This window comes from Austrofundulus limnaeus, unplaced genomic scaffold (genome assembly GCF_001266775.1).
Source record: "Austrofundulus limnaeus strain Quisiro unplaced genomic scaffold, Austrofundulus_limnaeus-1.0 Scaffold33, whole genome shotgun sequence".
In the NCBI taxonomy this organism is placed as follows: Eukaryota; Metazoa; Chordata; class Actinopteri; order Cyprinodontiformes; family Rivulidae; genus Austrofundulus; species Austrofundulus limnaeus.
Genome location: NW_013952435.1, coordinates 1,400,075 through 1,415,392, shown reverse-complemented (window position 1 = coordinate 1,415,392; position 15,318 = coordinate 1,400,075). Strand labels below are relative to the sequence as shown.

Here is a 15,318-nt window from a genome sequence, read left to right as displayed (position 1 = left end):
GTGTGTGTGTGTGTGTGTGTGTGTGTGTGTGTGTGTGTGTGTCACAGCCCGAGCAGACACCCCCAGTGTGCTGCTGAAACTGCAGCGCAGATCCCGGGGAGTCAGACACTGAAGAGGCGAGGGGACATCTGGAGGGGTGGGAGGGCTGGCCAGTGTCTGTCTGGACCACGCGGATATAAAATAAAATAAATCAAAATCATCTTCATCTGTGCATTTAATTAATATTTTCACAAAAAGAGCTGCAGTAAAATGCACTGTTTCACATCTGTTTGCATTTTTAGCAAACAGTTCACAAACTCAGCTACAAAAGAAAAATCTGAGTTAGGATGTAATTGCAGCTCAGATATGGCTGTAATATTAATAGGCACTCAGAAATAAATGCAGTGTACAGAAAAGCCTATATGGTGGACTGACAGATTATTTATTCACTATAAACCTCAATGTAAACTCCTCGCTCCTCCACCATCACACAAACTGATGTTTACCACATTAGACCAGTACAATAAAGTGGGATCCCTATTGGCAACAGCAGGGCAGGGGCAGTTAATCCAATTTAACACAACCTTTTTTATCTTCCTGAGACAATAAGGTCAGCCAGGCTTTAAATAATAGTCATACATAAGCTGTGAACTGACTCCAGAGGTGGCTATGACTTCAGTTTGCGGGCCATGTGACGGCCAATCGTTGTTTTCAGCAGAGACAGCTTGTTAAACATGGCAGTCATGAAGACAGGCCCAGTTCTTGTCTGATAGCTGCCTGAGGCTAAAAGTCCCCAGTCACTTGTTTTCAGAGGGAATTCACATGGAAGATTAACAGCTAACCAGGTCACTACAGATCCTACTAAGTCTGGAAAATTTAAAGCATAAAATATAGATGAGTGGGCCAGGAGCGGGAGAAAAAGTACTTTTTATAAAACGTATTTCAGGTTGAACACCGTAGGCTAAGAGAGGGGCTAATTCTGTTCTTTTTATAATATACTCACACCAAGCCCTAACGAGACAATCATTTCATAGCTTCCTAAAGAGAAAGCACACGGTGTGCAGAACTTAAATACTGTGGGAATGACAGATAAAACTCAGTGGGGAGGTTAACAAATCCCTTTATTTTGGTAGGTGTCTGGCCTGCRCCGAGATAGGCTTCTGCAGCTTAACAGAAGCATTCATGTCTTAGTGTTTGCTTGCCTCAGACGCACACACGCACACACACACATGCATACATTTTTATCTTGCAGTGCCTACCACCCCCATGTGGGGAAAAACAATTGCAGCTGCTACAGATCTCTCCTTTCAGGCTGCTACAAAAGGAGACCCCCGTCTGTCCCGGGCCTAGATGTTATTAATGGACCAGCAAAAGTGTCATCTGTTCAGCCCGTGTAAAGACAGCACCAGGAGGCCACATACCAAATCTGTGAAACTCTTGAGATTTTGGTCCGTTTTCTCCTGGCCTGGAACATTTTTCTGGGATCCTGAATGATCCTTTGTGTTTTGGCAGCAGAGTAGACCTCTGCCAGGTGTCGTCCAGCTTATTAAAGCTTTGTTAGCACATGAAAACAGCCTGAAACCAGARATTTTTACATCCAGTTAGCTTTGCAATTTATATGTATATTTAAAAAAAAAACTATCCTAGCTCACAATTTTTAGGACCTCTGCAAAAATATTTAAATACAAATCTACCTAATCAATCATAATTCATAATATTCTAAATTATAGAGTGAACATGACATACAAACAAAATTGATTTCCCTGTGGAGAGCTCTACTGTGGTTTAAAATTAATTTCAGAGCTCATGAATAATTTAAAAGTCAGCCATTACAACTTCTACAGCTCTTTCCTGCCTAAACGCAGTCAACGTAACATTATTCTGCATTTTACGGAAGTAAAAGCCATTATTTTCTGCCGTACGTTTGACAGGCATGAAATTGTTTCTATTTGAGGTTTTGTTTTTTTCCTAAAAGCCTCTCTCTTAGAGTGTGTGACCAGGGGGCACAAAGTTTCCGTCTCTGTTTTTACAGACTAATGTGCATTTATGCGTGTTCACCTCACAATAGCTATCAATGTCCAGCTTTGTGCGAGTCTCCCACTCTCTCCACTGAAAGGTATCTTAGCTGTACACACACACTTATGGACATTTTTTTCCAGGATGGTCAATTTAACTTTGCCAGTTCAGACTAAATGAAGCAGAATCCACTTGAACTGCGAGAGACGTCCTCTGTCCTCCCGGCGAAGCTTATTAGAGCGATAGAGAAAGGCGTCCATCACTAAAATGTTAACTCAGCGTCTAWTGCTCTCTAAATAATTATTAGCACACACACGTGGTGTGAGAATTTAAATGAGTAAAAGAGGCTTGCCTAATGCTAGCTCAGAGCAGGAGATGTTTAGAAATTTCTGTGTAAAAGTGTTTTAAAGCCCAAATCCCCTCGGTGACTCTGCACAGTCCACATGCTTGCCTTGTAGCAAACAATGAAAAKGGGGGCCACTCTCCTGAAATCTGATGAGCACAGGGGGAAAAAAGAAAGAAAAAGAGGGGAGGAATCAAGTATCTAGGCCCAAATGTGCATTTTTAAAAAACAAACATAAAGTTCTTGTGAAAAAGCACGAGCTTCATCGTGTTATTTAATAACCGTCCCCTGCCCCAGTGACTAAACAGCGAGTCAGGTTGTTATCTAACAGAGCTGCAGCGGCCAAAGAGAAAAGGCAAATAACTGAAAACTGTGTACCAAATCGCAAGTGCACTTCTGCGTTAAAAAAATAAAGTCTGTGTCCTAACTGCAAAAGTCTATTAGCCTCACAGCAGATAGGCTTTCCTGGCGCTGCACGATAAAACCGAAAAGCAGAGATAATTTTTCTATCAAATGCTAGAATTTCAAGAAATTAAATTGAAAACACATTTTGCAATATTAAAAAAGATCACTACTAACTTTGAGGCAAAAAGTGCCATTTAAATTTGAAATAGCCTGCCTAAGTGCTGCATTAAAAGTTCATTCCCACAGACAAGCAGCACACATCCCTCTATCATCCCACCATTTTCGAAAAACTCCATTACAGTATTTAATCTTTTCCCCCCCTCGTCAGACTCCTTTATTCGACAAGTTAGTCGAGGTCGCATCTGGTGTATTTTTTTTTCCCTTTTCCCCGAGACTCTAATCTACTACTAATGTAATAGTGGACTGAGAGCCCGTGTTTAGATGGAACAGAAGGAAGGGGGGGTGTTATTATGAGACAGCATCTCAGGACTTGTAATCAAGTTACAAGSCTCTCAATTCCCTAATCTTCTCCTTGTCAGGGGTTACAACTGTTAAACGGCCGGGCCTCTTGTTCCTAATTTACCTTTGAATGTTTTACAGCAGGCAGTGGCAGCATTCGGGTCACACGGGTGCTTACATTTAAAGCTATTGTGTTGTCAAAAATGGAACGCGATGTTGTCTTTGGCAGGGAAAAGAAAATCTATTTTTGCAAAAGAGAAACAGGATTCGAAATGTAAATCGAGGCTGGGGATGGGGTCACATGGAGAGAAGCAACCGTCATTGTCTGTTTCATCTAAAATTTAAATGAATTTCATTTGCTCATTTGTCTCTGGTGAGTTAATCACCAAACTCTGATTAGATCTGTTCTTATCTCATGCAACAGATCTAAGCTTTTGTTAACTGGCTAGCATGACCCATTTTATTTAATACCTAAAGTGTTTAGCTCTGGTTCAGCTATGCACTGAACCAGAGCAAGAAGGGCACAGCAGCTCCACCCTCAGCCATTGTTGAGTTTCGGGTCTAAATCGCAGTCTTATTTTGCATACACAGACATTCTTTCTTCTATCACCATAGGGGAAAAAAGTAGTCAGGGAAAGTGGCTGTAAAGGTCAACAGGCGAAGTGACAGCAGTAAAGGAAGGGCGTTTTTAAATACAAAATCACAATAAAAGGTCAACGACCAGCRTAAAACATTTCTCAAACTTCCATTCTCCCAGAATCTAATGAAACYGCTCGTAAATCTGTGTGAAGTTTTCCCTGATTTGAAGAAAATTATAAATATCTGACCATAAAAACAGCAATGTGACTAATATGTTTTTTTATTTCCAGAACAATGTCCCAGGTGTCCCGAGGATGACTCGAGCTGCAGATGCATGAGACAGCTTGGACCCACAAGGATAAGCAACTCGCGCCGTTTTGCTCCCAGGAGACGACGAGAACCCTGGTTATCTGCTACAGGAAAAGGAAGCAGATCCTTGGATTAATGTGTGTACAGTCTCGAGAAGGGAGAAAAGGATTCTGGGTTACCTGAAGACACAAGCACACAGGTCTGGATCGAGCCTGTGGCAGAGGTGGGATTGGCATGGCTCAGACCAGCTTTGTGTCAACCCATCATGTCTGCCGGGCCTGATGGCAGAAGGGAGCATTTGTTAAAGCTCATGCCATCCAACTCACGGATCACTGTCCAACGCAAAAAAAAAAAATTAATCATTCGCTGTTATGGCTGTTGAGCTTGACGATTGCGGCAGCCATTAGGATTTTTTTTTAATATCACCTGAGAGCGAACGCTTTTGTGGTGAGTGGGGATGCTTTTTTGTGCGGGCTTATCTGCCATGGTAAAGGCATTGAGAGAATGAGCCTTTGACAACAGAGGAGGTCATCGTCCAAACAAGGATCAGCTCAGCAAACACTGACCAGGTCAGGATATCACAAGAAACCCTCTGGACAAACKTTTTTTCTCTTTCTGAGAGGATAAGAGCGAATTCAACAAGAATTCTTGATTGGATTTTTTTTCTTCGGTTTTTTTTTTTGGAAGGCTGCTGGAAAAGACTTACTGCCTCGTCTAAATCAGGTACAACRAACACAGATGCTACTGCTATTTCCACTTTACTATTTTTACCAATACTTTCAGCTGAAAAATACAGTATAACATTAGCCTAATTAAAACATTACATTATTTTAGAATGTAAGCTCAGTTTTGTCCCATATAAAGTAAAACAAGTTTATTTCACAAGGTTCAAATCAAYGTTATGTAATCAAAAGTAAAGTTTACAAAACTAACTTTTAACCTCAGAAAGCTGATTGAAAAATTTCTTTATTTAAAAGTAGCAACAAATGTTAACACTTTCCAAACATTTTTTAAAGCTTACAAGTTATACTCAAATATTCAAACACTGACGGTAAACTTAAGGTGTAACAGTTGAATAGTTTGTCAATCAAATCAAACATCTTCACCTTTATGTCCTGTACAAACAGTAGATAGCCATTTTGTAGAAAAAGGTGTCTAAAGAAAAAACATTTCTAGAAAGGCAAAAGTCGAGGAAAAGATTTTTGATTCACAGAGCTTAAATATTTTTAATACACTTACAGCTCAGTTTTGATTTCATGTTTTTAAACACTTAATTCTAGGATCTTTATATTTTAATAGATGAAAACCTAGCTTACAGTTTATATGCTTCCACTCTGTAGTAATCATCATCATTAATTCATATCAGTCTAATGGAAAAATACAAACTGATTCTTTCAGCAGTATCTAAAAAGTGCTGTAGGCAGCTTTTCAAACACTCTGCAATGACAAAACTGGAATTCTGCTCTCCTGTAAAGGCCTTASACTATAATTTAAATCTTATTTTGTTCTTTTCTCCCCAGGGCCTCTTGAGTGATTAGACTGCCAGGATACAAACCTTCAAGATGGTACGTCAGTGCAAGTCCTTCATCCTCTTCCTTGTCAGGATCGGGCTGCTGCTGGGTCTTGCGAACCCTCTGGTCACCTCTGCCTCATGTCCCTCAGGCTGTCGCTGTGACGGGACCTTCATATACTGTAATGACCGTGGCCTGACTTCCATTCCTACGGGTATGCCCCAGGATGCWACAGTTCTGTTTCTGCAGAACAACCGCATTAAGAGCTCGGGCATTCCTGCTGAGCTCCGCAGACTCACAAACGTGGAGAAGATCTACCTGTACTGTAACAATCTGGATGAGTTCCCCACTAATCTTCCCCGTGGGCTAAAAGAGCTCCACCTGCAGGAGAACAACATTCGGATGATTACCCATGCCTCTTTAGCCCAGATTCCCTACATTGAGGAACTTCACCTGGATGATAACTCTGTATCAGCAGTCAGCATAGAGGAAGGGGCATTCAGGGACAGTAATCACCTGAGACTGCTGTTTCTCTCCCGAAACCATCTGAGCGCCATTCCTTCAGGTCTACCCATGAGCATCGAGGAGCTGCGCTTTGATGATAACCGCATCTCTTCCATCTCAGAGCAATCGCTGCAAGATCTCATCAACCTGAAACGACTAATCCTGGATGGTAACCTGCTCAACAACCGAGGGATCGGAGAGATGGCTTTCATCAACCTGATCAACCTGACTGAGCTCTCGCTCGTCAGGAACTCCTTGACATCACCGCCGGCAAACTTGCCAGGCACCAGTCTAGAAAAGCTGAACCTACAAGATAATCACATTAACCGGATCCCACCTGGGGCCTTTGCTTTCCTCAGGCAGCTGTACCGCCTGGACTTGTCTGGTAACAACCTGAGCAGTCTCCCACAGGGTGTGTTTGAAGATCTGGACAATCTCACACAACTACTGTTGCGGAACAACCCCTGGCAATGCAACTGCAGGCTCAAATGGGTGCGTGACTGGTTGCGGTCACTGCCTTCTAAGGTGAATGTTCGAGGCTTCATGTGCCAAGGTCCCGATAAGGTCAAAGGCATGGCAATTAAGGACCTAACTACAGACATGTTTGGGTGCATGGACTCAGAACTGTACTCCACATACGAGACGAGCACAGTCTCTAACAATTTACGTCCATCACAGCCCCAGTGGCCCTTATTTGTCACTAAAAGGCCTGTGGTAAAAGGACCCGACATCAGTAAGAATTACCACAGCACTACCACCTCTTCAGGCAGAAAGATCATCACCATCAGCGTGAAATCAAGTAGTGCAGACGCAATACATATATCATGGAGAGTGTCACAACCCATGACTGCCCTGAGGCTCAGTTGGCTGAAGCTGGGACACAGCCCTGCCTTTGGATCCATCACCGAAACCATTGTGCAGGGAGAGAAGACGGAGTATCTGCTCACTGCGCTGGAGCCAGAGTCGTCCTATAGAATATGCATGGTTCCCATGGAGACCAGCAATATTTACCTGTCAGATGAGACCCCTGTTTGCATTGACACGGAGACCGTATCTCACAAACCATACCACCCGACTACAACTTTAAACCGAGAGCAGGAGAAAGAGCCTTACAAAAATTCCAGTCTGCCTTTGGCTGCCATCATCGGAGGGGCTGTGGCTCTTTTGGCAATAATAATGTTGGCATTGGTGTGCTGGTACGTCCACAGGAATGGTTCACTTTTTTCCAGGAACTGCACCTACAATAAAGGCCGCCGGAGAAAGGATGACTACGCTGAGGCTGGCACTAAAAAGGACAACTCCATCCTAGAAATAAGAGAAACTTCTTTTCAAATGATACCTATAAATCACCTGCCTGTGTCCAAGGAGGAGTTTGTGATACACACAATTTTTCCACCTAATGGCTTAAGTTTATACAAAAGCCCGCATACTGACAACAGCATTAACAACAGGAGCTACAGAGACAGTGGAATACCAGATTCAGATCATTCCCATTCATGATATTACACACGGACATTCACGAGGAGTGTGTGACTAAAACAAAGTGGCAAGACTTTTACAAAACACTGGATATATAGAACTAAGGAAGCAATGTTCTGTACATTTGCCATATAATTTATATTTAAGGACATTTTATGAAGATGAAGAACGTTCCAGTTGCAGGCCATCGCTGAACTATCAGTGAATAACTACCTGCACCTACCTTCTATATTTTAGGGGTTTGTAGTAATTTGTACTGTATTTCCTTTGCTTAAGGTTATCAACCAACAAAAGAAACTCTGTGTTCTATTAAGATATGATGACTTGTCAACTGTGAAAGTGGGTTTTCATTGCTGTGTTGAACAATCAGACTTTAGGAAACCTTGTAGTATAAGCACAGGTCATTCTTTTACCTTTGTGGCTGTTTAGAAAAACAAGAAGGCCAAAAAATGGCAAGACGATAAACTAAAAAGGCACAGATGATTGACTAATTYACAAAGCAGGCATGCTGTCCTCCAACAGAATGAGCAGTCAGTAGCTATCACCACTTACTATGGACCAAGATTTTTTTTTCTCTCATATTCACCTAATGTGTGGCTATGAATAACTAAAGATAAGGTGCCATGATTTTTGTTTCTGCTTTGCTCAATGCATTATTTTGTTCTGTTTTCAAGAAGATGAAACACAGCAGAGCAGGGTTCCAATGTTACTGACAGGATTGTAGGCCACAGCACAGGGCATAAAGCACATTGACCTTAAGGAGCTTGCTACTCCTCATACAAGTAGGGGTCAAGATGACACAGATATCCCCCCACCAAACAACAACGATTTGTAAAAGCCAACAAAGGCCAAATGACAATGGCGGCATTCTTTAGTACCATGTACCATACGTCATTCTAGTCTTCAGGCCAAAAAAAAAAAAAAGACAACTTGTTGGCTTTTCTCAGAATTTCCACGGTGTCAGTAATTTCTTGTTCTGATTTATATTTTGTATTATTTTTCAAATGAACACACTTTTATGTTGCCACAATTTGAAGTTAAAGGTTCTTTACATTTGAAAACCAAAGTGCATTGTATGCCCTTTGGCCAGTCTTGTATGTGCCTTGATCTAATGCTTATTGTATTTAGCTTTTTAAGAAACCAGTGACTTTTTTTCATACACACTTGAATATGAAAACATTGGTCATATTAAAGAATAAAAGTGAGCAAAAAAACTAACTTTTCTGTCTCATCTCAATCACAAAAACAACTTGCACTAAAACTATAATTTCTACTACTTTGTTCAGTGCTTTCAACTGCTCAGTTTAATAAAATAATGCACTCAAGAGACTACTCTCTAAATGTCATACAGTCAAAAGGAAGTCTACTAGAGACCAATTGTACTCATTCACATTTGAAACTATGAACACCAGGACTTAATCTAAAAAATAAAAACAAATGTAGAATGGGAAAATCGGACCTCTAAACACGTATAAGTTTTTGGCTTTACTAGCTGAATTTTCCCTTATACAATAAAAGATCCAATAAAGTTAAGTCCCATTATTCTTGAAATCCAGTTTTCCACACTGTGGGCTGTGTACAGAGCAACATCTGCTTGAGGCTGCAGTTCTTTAATTCTGGTAAGTCATGTGTAACTTATCAGATTGGTCAGAGGGAGAATCATCATGATGAAGCTGAGACTGGGTGCTGGAGACACTGGAAGGGTGCTGGAGACACTGGAATCTTGTTTGATGATGTTCCCAGGCAGACCCTGCAGTAGATGCCCAAGGCGGCAAAACTATATTGACAAAGGTCTATTAAATAGTATCCATAAAGTAGCTGTGATATGAGCCATTGCAATGTTTAATTTAATAGAAATAAATGCATTTAAAACTTTACAGCTTCTAAAACTCTGGGAAAAAAGCTTTATATCGCCTAAGTACTCAGTATGCATCAGAAAAGCATTAAATTACATTTAGGCACCCTGAACACTTAGAAAACTTAAAAGAGGAAGACAGCACAAAGCTGAAAAAGGTGGTTCAAACCTTAATTATACAGTATTTCTTCCCTGCACACCAAGTATCTATTACACCAACTGGAAATTGAAATAGTTGACAGCTGTTGGAAACTATTTCTGTCTGGAGTTGTAAGTCTTTGACAGTGATACTCAGTTTTATCTTGTTTAAGTAATACATTTTTATAAATAAAAGGAAAGGAATACATATYGCCTGTTAGGAATGGGTTTTAGACTGAATGGGAAGGAGGGATGGAGATACATTTGTTTCAGCCAAATTTTTTTTAAATGACCTCGTCTAATGGGACATCTTGAATGATCTGTTAGCACTCGGATGACTCTCAGCAACTACCACACTAAATTTTAGCTCAACATCTCTAATGTTGACTGGATGTAGGCTAAGGTTGCTTAGCTGTGGCAGCCATTTTGAACAGCGATTACTCCAAAAGTCAATCAGCTGTAGATGTCCACCCAGTGATTATTTCCTAAAATCTAATTATTCATGAGATATTTTGCTAACATTTGCATATAAATTAGAGCTAACCATAGCCTTTTTTATCATTTATTTTATAGGCTTAGCTAAAAAATATCAAAAGAGGTTTCAACTGTTTTTATAGCCTCAGATTCTTACTGATAACTGAGGGGTTTTTACAGATAAAAAATGGATAATTACACTACTTTGAGATCGTAATGTTAAATAATAATAAAAACCTTTTTWAATGTTTTAAGACTTATCTTTGAGCAGAAACATGAGTTCACTGCAATTCCCTGAAGAGGCAATCTTTTGTGTTTCCTTTTGTGCTTCTGAGGTGAAGTAAATGAGTGTGAAGTGACTGTGGCATGTTGATCCCTTTAAAGAGCCTTTCCCACAAATTCACACACCTGAGTGATAAATTACGGCTTGGCTAAACTGTTGAAAGGAGAATGCTATTGTTCCAACTTTCACTGAAAAAAAGAAAAAAGAAAATCAAAGATAAAACRGAGCTGCTTTGTGCGTTTCGGTTTAACAAAGTTGGAGACAAAATTGATGAACAAACTMCTGACAATCCTCCATGACCTCACTTATCACTCATGACCCGATGACCCATCCGTCCTTTTAAAGGTTTCTTTAATCACTGTCAAGTTCTCCCTGAGGTCAGACGGTGCTCTAAACAACACAAGCTGCCTCGTGCATTTGTCTCTTTTTGTGACACAGTCACACAGCTTGATTATGTTTTTCTTTTGTGTGACTCAGTGATTAAAGCTAATGGGGCAGCTGCACCATCCGCCCCAAGCTCCTGTTATTCCTATTGTAGCTTACTGGTCAGGCAGTCGGTCACATTTGCATTCCTATAGATGCTCGCATCGGAGCACCCCTGGGTGACCTCGCCCATGCAGTGGCCCATGCATGGTTCTTCTCCATCAGCACCATTAGTAGGATCAGAAAGTACAGGCTATGACTGATTTGATGTCAGCAAGGTCAGGTCAGTCTCAGTTCAAGAATCCCAAGAGATGAAAAATTGATCAGTGCCTACAAAACAAAGCCACTCWTCAGAAATTTTGATAGACAACTTGTGCACCATAAGGATGCTCTACTCCAAAAAAAAAAAAAGCCTCTGGCATTCATTATGCATCATTCTTAACATGAACTAAAGGAATATCACTTTCAACAAAAGGTCAAATGCTTCCCTAATTGTTTAACTGGCTCCAGAACTCTACAAAACACRCAATATTTCTAATTTATCACCTTGATCATCTTGATATTGATGTTAAAAAGGAAGTCATTGCAAAGTACGAACCCAAATATATAAAAAAAAGTTTATCCTGAACTTTAACAAGTGGTGCATTTTGAAAAGCTTTATCCAAGTAGTTTTGCTGAAATACTGAATGCAATCTGAAATGTGGGTCCACACTAAACATAGACAAAAACACTCAGCTGAACCCAACAAAAACCACGTTGGTCGTAGGTAAACAGTAGGGGTGCAATAATACATGTATTTGTATCGAACCGTTCAATACACACTATGTATGAAACTACAGTTTTTTCAAACTTATTTATCAACTTGTCTTCTGAAGATGCTCTGTGTTGAAGGATCAGTGGATCTGTGTTCGATTACTCCACCTAGGCTGCATTGTCGAGCGCAGATCTACTGAGAAACTTGCTGTTTCAGTAAYATTTAAAGGACCTGTGACATCAAATTTTTGTAATAAACATGAATGCATTTTTGGAAAGATAATATTGATAGCATGTTGCAAAACAAATTTCACATTGCTGAGATGAACAGTTGTTGAGATGTTTGCATGTCAAGAAACAGGAAGTGATGTCAAAGGGGAATGTCAGCATGTAAACAGAGCGTTRTTACAAAGGCTAACRAAACAGACTGTAGAGAATCATCTGATGTTTTCTTTAGATTATTTTAGTTGCTATCAAAGAGAGATGAAGAAGAGTTAAAGTTTAAATAATTTGTTTTAATAAACAGAGACCAGCGAGTTTATTTTATTAATGAGTTCCCCTTTGATGTCACTTCCTGTTTCACTTTGGCTGAGCCAAATTCAAAAGAAAACAGGCCAGTTATGTGACAAAATGGGTAAAATCATGTGTACTATGCCAATTTTCTTGAGTATAAAGATGCTTTCTTTGACTTTCTCTATTTGAAAGATAGGCATGTCACAGGCACTTTAATTTAAAAAYTACTTTTGAGGTTAAACATAACTCATAACTAATTTCAATAAAGGGGATGGAAATTTCTTCTTTTTTTTGAACCATGAGACTAAAAAAATTAACCAAACCAAATTGTGAATTTTCTGTATCATTGCACCCTTACTAAACGGCTATCTATTTTATCAGTCACTTCAGCTGTTTTAGTGGTAATTTTGGCCACAGTTTTCCTTAATTTAAGGACACATTAACTATCACTGAGAAGAATATTGGCAGACATGTTTTTGTCCRTTTGCCATGATTTTATACCTTTAAGTCAGGGAATCCTAAGTTTATGACAATTACTTCAAAAATAAAATCTATTAAAAACAAATCAGCATTTTGGCATTATCAAAGGTAAATGTTCTGCTATTTTGTAAAGTCAGCGAGGATAAACTTTTAAACTTAAAACCTCAAAGCATTTTTTTTTAATAGTTCAGCCCCGGAATGGGAGCAGCTGTTTTAAACAAGAAAAACATGTTTCATTAACTAAGACTGGCATCTCAAAAACAACCACACACATAAAACAAGAACTAAAAAGAGGTGCTTGAGGTTTTTCTCTCCCTCATGTCAAATTGGATACAGAGCACACATCAAACAGAGCCACAGATTAATGAGCAATGCTGATAACACAAGTCAAGCCAAGGCCTTGAGGCCTCGCACTAAATCTGTACTTGTGCCACTAAATAWWTTTTCAAAATAATGTGTTAATGTSGAAGTTCTGAAAAAGAAAGTTGTGATTGCTCTGATATGACGCACTGATATATTTATTTTTCTTAACCCCCATTGTGTGGAGTTCATTCATATAAAGAATTGCTCCAAAACCTCTGAGTGAAACTAAACTTTCAGGCCACAGTTTTAGACTGAGATCATATGTTGAAAGTTGACAAAACTGTCRAAAACGTTTTRGTCCAACCTTGAAAATAATGTTATGCGTGATCTCACAACACATCAGGCTCAAACTATGTGCTGTGAATTACTGTCAGCTACTTTCACACCAAGTTTTAGCTCAATATCTGTAAAATGAACTTGGATACAATCATGTTTGTTTGTCAGAGCCGATTAGCTGTTGTGGACATCATGAATTAGGTTAAATCCAGAAGTTAATCCGTTGTTCATGCAGTGATAAATTTCTTATGTGGTCCAAGAGATATTTTTGTAACAGACACTAAAACATGTCCCATAATCTGTGATACATATTGTTTATTTTTTAATATCATACATTCTAAAAATAACCATAGATTTGAATAAACTGTGATTACGACTATTTTTTCAGTCTTAAATCCATCTTCATCGCTCATTTATGATTGTATCTGACACAGAAAGGCTCCTGCTAACCCATGCGAATGCCTCCGTCTGCGAGCGTTCTTTGTTTACGCAATTATGATTGTTACAGTTGTTCTGATTAGCTGTGCTTTCATGTGAACCAGCGCGCACTGTCACCTCGTCTAATCAGCATAAACAGTCAAACACACTGATTGATATATACAAAAACAAAATGGCCTGAAGCCATCGCCCCCGCCCGTCCGCCCAGCCATCCCTCGACTGTCACATGTGACATTGCTGCTTTCGGTCACAAGCACAATCTGTTCTGGCAGTAAAAAGAGCWGAGTGGGGGGGTGAAAACGGTGTATGGTGAGAGACGTGTCAGTGTGAGTGATGTGGCCCTGTGTGGGGGTGTTGTCCTCTCTCCTCCATCTCTGACTGGCTCCCCCCCTAAGCTCCAGGCCAGGACCCTCTCCATCTCTTCACATTACTCAGTGACCTGAAACCGCAAGGCCAAAAAACTTAACCAGCTCCTCCGTCTTCTTAATGAATCCAATTTTTTGCCTGAGAGCACAAGGCATGCACATATATCCATCGTGACTCGAAATTGGCTGACATTAATATAAATTAACAAGAAGCACCGCCATCAAGACGGTGCCACCCGACGACAGGAGACAATGACAACGCCTTTATTTCACTGTACGAAGACAGCAACTTATTGTACCAACTCAAATACAGAGTCAATATCCTCATTTAAAACAGGCTATAACCAAAACAAARGCAGAGGGGCTGATTAGTGCCGATGCCATTACACTATGAATTATACGCTATATGTTATGAAAATATCCATATAATTGACTCTTCTCTGTGGCAACCATTAATTCCTGTCTTCCATTAAGTGGTTTAAATGATCTTGTAAGAGGCCATACATCTCCTGATGCCCTTTATGAGATCAACACCACATCCCCCTTAGAACGTAATCGACCCTAACTTTCATTTGTCTACAAAGTCTGCTGCRGAGGAATAATCATTTCATTCCTAACGGCCCTGATGGGTCCAAACTTGCCTATTACCCCCAGCAGGTTTGCAGCGCTGCAGTTGGAGGCTAAAGCTCCACTTCGATCCGTTCGCTTCTCTCATTTATGTTAAGCCAGCTTTGAATGTCAGTACAGTATTTGCATGCCAATGTGGCTCTGTCTGCAGCTCATTATTTTCAGACACTGACAGCCTAATCGCATGCAAGTTTAGCCCACTTTGTGATCCTAATGCCTGCTAGAGCCAAGTAATACTGAAAGTAAACCAAGGTTTAGAACTGCACTGTTCATCTGCACCTGTCCTCCTTTGAGCCCTACAAATCTGGTTTATCTGATCCTCAAATTTACTTTTTATTTTTCTTAATTCTGTTTTACGGTGTAATTGGGACAGCACAATACTTGATGAGACGAGTTCAAGAGAACCCGAATGTGATGCAGGAAACTGGTCCAGTACTCAGCTTTGAATGTTKAATCTTACAAATATAAAGATTATCACATCGCTGTGGTCCACCCTGTTCGAGAGGACAAAAATGGTTAAGCTTTTATAGTAAACCTAGTCACACTCAGGATATGATGTCATTGTAAACATGGAAGTACCCTTAAAGGGGCAATATCATGTAAAAATCAACTTTTTTGAGTTTTATATCATGTTATGTTATACTCTCATAAAAAACATGTCCAAAGCCTTGCTCTGACTCATTCGTGCATGTTTGAGAAATCCTGCAGTGTTTTTATGAAGCCATGCTGAGGAGCAAAACGACAGG

At 40.0% G+C, this 15,318-nt stretch overlaps 2 protein-coding genes across 7 annotated transcripts in view; one reads left to right on the top strand and one right to left on the bottom strand.

The window, feature by feature from the left end:
* flrt3 (fibronectin leucine rich transmembrane 3) overlaps nt 1-8,508 on the top strand; it is a 9,498-nt gene extending 990 nt beyond the window's left edge. Inside the window, exons 2-3 of the mRNA XM_014005958.1 lie at nt 4,072-4,813; nt 5,611-8,508. Of these exons, the coding sequence (XP_013861412.1) occupies nt 5,653-7,605 (1,953 nt within the window). The 5' untranslated portion in view covers nt 4,072-4,813; nt 5,611-5,652 and the 3' untranslated portion in view covers nt 7,606-8,508. The remainder of the gene's footprint in view (nt 1-4,071; nt 4,814-5,610) is intronic.
* Nucleotides 1-15,318, bottom strand: part of macrod2 (mono-ADP ribosylhydrolase 2) — a gene marked incomplete in the record, with an annotated part of 450,891 nt that overhangs the window by 362,820 nt on the left and 72,753 nt on the right.